This window comes from Saccostrea cucullata, unplaced genomic scaffold (assembly GCF_032062105.1).
Source record: "Saccostrea cucullata isolate Sc308-1 unplaced genomic scaffold, CSIRO_AGI_Scuc_v1 ctg12637, whole genome shotgun sequence".
In the NCBI taxonomy this organism is placed as follows: Eukaryota; Metazoa; Mollusca; class Bivalvia; order Ostreida; family Ostreidae; genus Saccostrea; species Saccostrea cuccullata.
In genome coordinates this window covers 11123-18391 of record NW_026921012.1, presented here as the reverse complement: position 1 = coordinate 18391, position 7269 = coordinate 11123, and the positions used below count along the sequence as shown (strand labels likewise).

At 31.5% G+C, this 7269-nt stretch overlaps 1 protein-coding gene across 3 annotated transcripts; it reads left to right on the top strand.

Moving 5' to 3' along the window:
• Window positions 1–1796: 1796 nt before the first annotated feature.
• On the top strand, window positions 1797–7269 carry LOC134258970 (uncharacterized). 3 transcript variants are annotated; one of them, XM_062741565.1, is made up of 8 exons: window positions 1797–2127; window positions 3017–3210; window positions 3330–3382; window positions 3574–3793; window positions 5653–5757; window positions 5941–6046; window positions 6212–6330; window positions 6997–7269. In XM_062741565.1, the coding sequence occupies exons 2-8, from the start codon at window positions 3159–3161 to the stop codon at window positions 7026–7028; spliced, it is 687 nt and encodes a 228-aa protein (XP_062597549.1). In that variant the 5' UTR covers window positions 1797–2127; window positions 3017–3158; the 3' UTR covers window positions 7029–7269. The 3 variants fall into 3 exon arrangements, with proteins under 3 accessions (XP_062597549.1, XP_062597547.1, XP_062597548.1); XM_062741563.1 differs by having other exon boundaries at window positions 1805–2127; window positions 5638–5757; XM_062741564.1 differs by having other exon boundaries at window positions 1954–1981; window positions 5638–5757.

The window sequence follows — 7269 nt, the reverse complement described above, 5'->3', positions numbered from 1 at the left end:
CTGCAATACAAATGTCTCATTTTTTTAAATAACAATGCATGCCAGATAATTTACGCAAAGTTAACGTCTTCAAAAATTAAAACAAATGCAAACAAAAATTTAATCAATTTACCCAGTACGTGGACCTTCTGTAGACAATACAGAGAGCACATAAACTAGCTGAAATGCAATGGAACTGAAAATCATTTTTTAGTTTTTGTTTTAATTTTTTTTTCTATTAAAGTTGGCGCTTTTGATTTGTTTTTAAATTCAGGAATTCGGGATCATTATGGCTGTTTTATTATGTGATTGAACAATAATGTCCGCTTCCTTATATCAGTTTCTGAAAACATTTTCCGAAATTTCCTATCAGAAATTGAAAGTCATCAGAGAGAGAGAGAGAGAGAGAGAGAGTGGGGACAGAGAGAGAGATACACATGGCATTTTAGATATCGGTGTTCGAGATCACGGATTTCAACTGTTTTCAATGTAATAGTGTCCATGTCCTTGGTAAACCATCATCTTTGACATGAATTTCACAAACAAATTATCATTTCGAGGATATTTCAATTGTGCAATTTAGATAAATGCTTAACTCTCTATCATCAGGATACTTTTACTTGTTGGTTTATGAGCAGCATGCACTTCCTTGTAGCCAGTTTCTGAAAACATCATTCTGCTAATATTTCGAGTAAACAAGATAACATTTTCAATTTAATACAATCTTATTGAAATTAGATGTTAGATCCTCTCACAGACTCGCTACACTAACATCTAACAGCATTCCATAGAGGGTAACGTCAGAGGGCAGATTCGGAAAAACTCTTGATTTATTTGCCTCAAGAATTATACAATGATTTGAAGACAACGAATTGATTGGTTGATAAAATTTGACCTCTTGCTTGACCCTACACAAGATGGTGTTAGATGTTAGTGTTGCGAGTGTGCAAATAGATCTAATATCTAATTTAAACTGTAATGCATATCAATTTATAATAAAATGTCTAAAAATGACTAAAAATTTAGGTTCTTACAAAGAGATTTCTTAAATGATTGAATCTTAAAGAAAAAAAAAGAATAAAATTCACTTACTTTAAATTTTAGTGAGAACATGAAAGATATGCATACGTGTTCACTTCCTTTTTTTATACTTGCTTATTCTTAATTTACTAATTTCTTAATTTGGTGTTTCAAAATATGTGTTACTTATCTTCCCATCACATTTAATTGTCTGAGGATATGGCTTCCATATTTTACATGTGTATTCCTGTTGACATGACCATTTACGGTACTATCAAGGAAGGATATTATTATCATAAATGTATATCTTTCAATTCTTACAAAGCTAGTACCATTTTGATACTTAATAACATATGTACAAGATACATGTATATGCAAGCAATTTCTATCTGCATCTAAACATTAAAAGTCTGTTTCAGGCATTTTCCTACCTACATATATCTACTTTGGAGTAATTTGTTGATTGTTGATTTTATTTGTTAGGATTCTTCATCAATATTAAGCGATGAAAGAGTCATAATCTTTACTCTTTACAGCAATATTTTACCAAATGACTTTCCATGAAGCAACAGATCAAATATCATAGAGAATGATTCGCGGCAACAGTAAAATTTTTAATATCCTAGAAAAAGTCTACGAAACGTTAGCATGCGTGAAAGAAACATGCTCCGTGAATAATGTTTTCTCCTTTTTTACCTCGAGGATAAAACCATCAAATATTTTGTATGAAATAGAATTCAGTTTATTTTACCTTTATGTTCTGTTATATTACAGACTCCACTCCTTGTCTCCACACAATTGCCTCTACTCCACTCAGCGTTTTACTCTAAGCCAGTGATTGATCGTACACAGAACTTATAATTAGATTATGTTTAGCCTTGAAATTGATTGACGTGTGCCTAAAAAAAAAGATATTCGGGAATCACCTTTCCTAAAAATAGTCAGTAAGCATAGCGCGCGTGTGTGTGTGATATGGTAGAACGTATGTATTGCTGAAGCCTCGTCTTATTGTTTTATTTTACGATAGAATGCATTTAATTATGATATATCAGTTATAGATTTAGTCATAGATCTCGCAAATTTGTATTCGGATGAAGTATGTAGGTCAAATGGATTCATATTATACAGGTATGATACGAACTTCAATTTACTTACATGCATAGCTGACGTTTTTTTAAAGGTCTGTCATTCAAACCATGAAAGAAAAGATAAATACATGTATATTTCTTCGTGATGTTTACATTGTATGGAGTTAATCGACAATCTTATGTTTTTAATAGAGGTAGGATATACATCATACATATGCATCTACATTTAATCCATAAAAAAATGAAAACATCATTCTTGTTAATCTGCTAAATTCCGCTAGAAAAGTATCTCCTCCAATTCCTTTATGTATCTATATGTACTGTGCTGTATGCATGCATATATATATAATACTTTTTCTTTAATTAACAATTAATATTAAAAAGAGTTTACTTTAATTAAAAAAAAACAACATACCATTCAAGAATTTGTATCATTGTTTATCAAATAAAGTAAATAATTAAATGAAAAACTTTATTGGAATAAATTTACATACAACCTTGTTGTTTTTGAAAAACAGTATAGATTCAAAATACTTGGATACTGCTTGGATATTTAAATATGTTGTATTCCATCTAAATATCTTTAATTTTTACGACTTTATGTTCGAACATCACGAATTAAGTTTATATTGCGAAAAGCGAACAATGCATTGAAATATATATTCTATAGTCCAGTGGGATGGGTTTTTTTGTTGATCGCTTAATATTCTCATTTTTGTTTATCGTTTCGAGCTTCATACCAGATACATGTACTATACCAAATGGGGATCATTTTGTAACTTTACATTTAAGTAATCCAAGGCAACAAGTAATTAATAAACTCACTGATTCTTTGTCATATTTCCCAAGCTTCTTTTGCTCTATTATTCAGCTCATTTTTTCATCAACACCTAAAACACTAACGATATTATTTTTGTTCTTTTGTGCAGGATGAAACAGCACATTTTAATCCAAAAACTCAGAGATTAAAGGATGATTGATATATTATGACAGTCTGTCGACAGATTTGCGTGTGTGAGATATTTGTACTAAAAGTATGAAAGTCAACGTTTAATCCATATAAAACCTACAATGAGAACTTTCCTTCCTTTACAATCAAAAATTATCAACACCTATATGAAAGGTAAATACAAATACACGTTTCCATTCTATATTTCTTTTATATTTTTTTTCTTATCTTTTAAAGAATTCACTTCTTTCGTTTTGAAATCAACTTTATGTTTGTTTTCCCTACGGTTGCAGTTGTTCTGAATACAAGCATACCAGTCTTTATATTTCTGCTGATACTTAGAGAGGTACATTGTTTTACATTATCTCTGAAATAAAAAAAAAAATGTTTCCATATCCATTAATTCATAACATCTGTATCTTCACTGACTTTTCTAGAGATCTCTTCATACTTTTCGTAATATTTACGACTAAAAATAAACGTTGTTATTTTTATCTGGGATATGTGACTTCATCCTTTACGTTTTCTTTGCGTTAGGTGAATGTGCACGTTACAATTCCTTCTTGTTTGACTGATGTTAATAGAGTCCCCACCTGTCCAAGAACAAAAGAGCAATGGCTTGTATCGGAAGAGAAGAAAGGCTGCTCTAGAATTTCCCTTAAGTGTAATAACATGGCTCCTCTCAAATACCACTGTCTTATAAATGCATGGAGAAATGCGACATTTGAGTTATGTGGCCCCGATACGGATATCATAGGTAACGAACATCAATGAATTTTAGGTTTTGTCTAACGTTGGTTGTTTGTTAGAATGAACAATAACTGTGCTACATGTATGTTTATTTTTCTTCCTTATGATAAAAAAAACATAATAAATGCATTTTTTTAAATTGAATTATAACAATCAATGAATGTGGTTGATTACTTAAGGTTTTTTTTCGGAGAACTTACTTCTTATCAAGTATTTTTTTTACATTAAATTCTTTACTTTAAACTGTAGAGCGTTATGGGTAGTTTTGGGCTTTGTAAAGAGTATCATGAGCCCTTGGAATGTCATTACAAAAACTGGGACCCGTGCCGCCACTGTTGTTGGCACGGAAATATGCCTTAAAGGCAGAGGTTTTTTACCGGGTGGTAAATTCCAGGTGAGGGAGGGGCTTATTTTGTACAGGTGTGAATGCCTTGGTGGCTAGCAATCTACCTGTGGTCATCTGTCTCCTAAACTCTATACACAGGAAGTGATTTAATACACAGTGAAATACCCTAGGTGTCAAACTTTACCTGTGTTTGGGATTTTGAGACAATTTTAGAATTAGAAGTAAAAAGTTTTTCCTCTCAATTTTTTATTGATTTAATTTTGACTGTTTGAAAACATCCCTACCTATTTAAAAAAAAAGTATTTCACACTATCAATTTAAATATTAAAGCAAAGATTGTTTTACATGTTATTGTTTGTGTTAATTTTGAGTTAGTAAGTTTGAGTTAATTGTGTGAAAACAACTCTTGTAACAACCAAATTAGACTTAATTCATTCATCCCCAGGAATCCCATTTACATGTACATGTATTTATTAAATGAAAAGAGAGCTCTGTGAACTACATTTCACAAAAAAATACCTGCACTGTAAGGCTTCATGTATCCTAACTATGAAAATAAAGGCTTTGTCACCTTAAAACATGTTTGTAAATTGTCATTTGAATAAAAAAAGAAAAATGTAAGTTACCCATGATAAGATACACTTTTTTAAATTTAATTACTTTAAACAGTGCTGCTCTGAACTTGATCAATAACATTTCTACTTTACCACTAAGCATATTAAAAATTATATCGAAATTTCATTTTAAAAAAGTTTGTGTATTAAATCCTATTTTTGTGGCTTTAAAAATGCATATTATATTAGTTTCTTTTCAAATACTAAAGGTATATTTCATTCATATATTATCAACCTAAAAAATTTCCTGATAGTAATACAGTAGTTCTGTATACCATGTTCAGTAAACATCAAAGGATGAAAAGTTAATTAGAAGGTCACCACGAGTACCAAACAAGGTGTACAGGGTATACACAGGGTCCAGCAAGCAACTGTCAATAAAGTTCCAGCATCCAATGATGGACCTACACAAAATTGATTGACAGGGCTACCCTGACCAGGTATTTTTGAAGGCTGTGCATAAAATCTCTGCCTTTAAATTACAGTGAGTGCTGATTTAAAATAGAATCTCAATTTATTTGTATACAGTGTAAAATTCGGTCAAAGCAAAGTCAATGGGACCTACGAAATTACTTTCTACAACAGCATTTTTTTATCCGCCCTTCCCCCCTTTTTATGTCCAAAAATACACGATATTCAATAATTCAAGGCATTGGGTGCGGATGTGGGACCATACCCTGACCTCCATCCCCCACTCTCAAATTTTATGGATCCGCCACCGTACCCATGTAAGGAATTGATTAAATTTACATATAGCTGAGGACCCACGGTAACATCACTATAACGAGTTCGTAATAAACGAGTTGTAGTGTGCGAGTAAATTAATCGTAAAATTACATAGAATAAATCAATCCTTACAAATAATACATATTTATTGTACATTCTTTAAAGGGTTTTCCTGTGCAGAGTACAACGAAGGAGGGGAAAGGATTCAACCAAATTTTGAGAATAAATGTGACAATTTCAGCAACTCCTGTCCATTCAAATATAAATCATCTTTGGGATATTTATGTATGTTCTCTTATTCATCTTACTGTAAATATCTGATAGGACTAAACTGAGTTTGAAATATACTTTGATGTGTAATAATTTTTTTTTTATTTTCATTTTTGCTTAAGCTGAGCAATGATGAATATAGTACACATAATGAAACAATCACTTATTAAACTGATCAATATTTATTCGGATAAATAGATCCAGAGTGTTTTGTGCTCCATCCTGAAAACGATGAAGGGAAGGAAAAAAATCCACGATATACTGAGATAAGATATTTTCAAGTACAACAAAGGGAGGATCAAAAGTAAGGAAAAAAAAACTTTATTTATATAAATACTAGAAATTTTTCTTATACAGTTGTTTAAGAGGATGCAAATTTAATTTATGTTACACAAAATAATTCTGAATTCATGTACACGTATATATAGATCCATCGCTAATTTAAAGTACACTGTACCTTTTTACCCAGGTCAGGCTTTGCCAGTGCTGCACCTTTGTTCATCCTCTTCCTATTTACCTTGATAATTACAGCCCCTGTCTGCATGTATTGTAAAACAAAACGAGATCTCAGAATTGTGAAAAAATCAGGTATTATACATTTTCAAATGCTTTTAACTTGATAGTAACTTTTAGCTAACCTGAGCCGTCAGCTCAAATGAGCTTCTTTTCTTATCATATTTTTCGAAGTTCATCTGTCTAGCTGTCAGTCTGTCCGTCCGTCTATCTGTCTGTAAACTTTTCACATTTTTGACTTCTTCTCAAGAACCACTGGACCAATTTTAACAAAAATTACTGCAAAGCATACGTGAGTAAAGGAGACTCAATGTAGCCACAGTTTTAGCTAGTCATATTAATATGGAAGCATCCTCAGATAGTGCAGTGCAGTTAAGCAAGGAAAGGGGATACAGTGTAAGTTCAAATGAAAAGGACAGTAAAGACTCAGTCATAGAAATACACAAGAGGCCTTAGTAAATGTAGATTCAAGTTTGTTTAAATCATACCATCTCCCCAGGCTCTGTAAGGATTGGTTTGATCCACTTTTTTGGTTTGGGTTTACACTTTTTATAGGTGAACTGATTTCTAGCTTTTTTTCTAGCCACAGTGTTCAGGTGAACGATGTGTCCCATGGGCCTTTTATATTTATATAAACGTCTTATTAACAGAATTGAAAATGCTACTGGCGAAAGCTTAAAATTGCTTTTATTTCATAAAATACTGTTTCAGATTCCAACAAAGTAATTACATTTTTTATAGATGATAGACAGACCACAGAAGTTGTCCACTAAACGTATTGACGCTTTCTTCATTATCCAGATATACAAAGGTTTATGAAGATACTAGTGCAGAAACTAGAAGAAAATATAAACTTGATTCGTTGCAAAATATTTGCTGCTTTTGGCTTCCATTTATATAATGAACATTTCTGATTCTTCTTTTTTTTTCATTTATTCTTTAATTTATCGGATTCCATGCAACAACTATTAATCATATGGAAACAGTTTATTCAATATGCAAGTACCTGCTCAA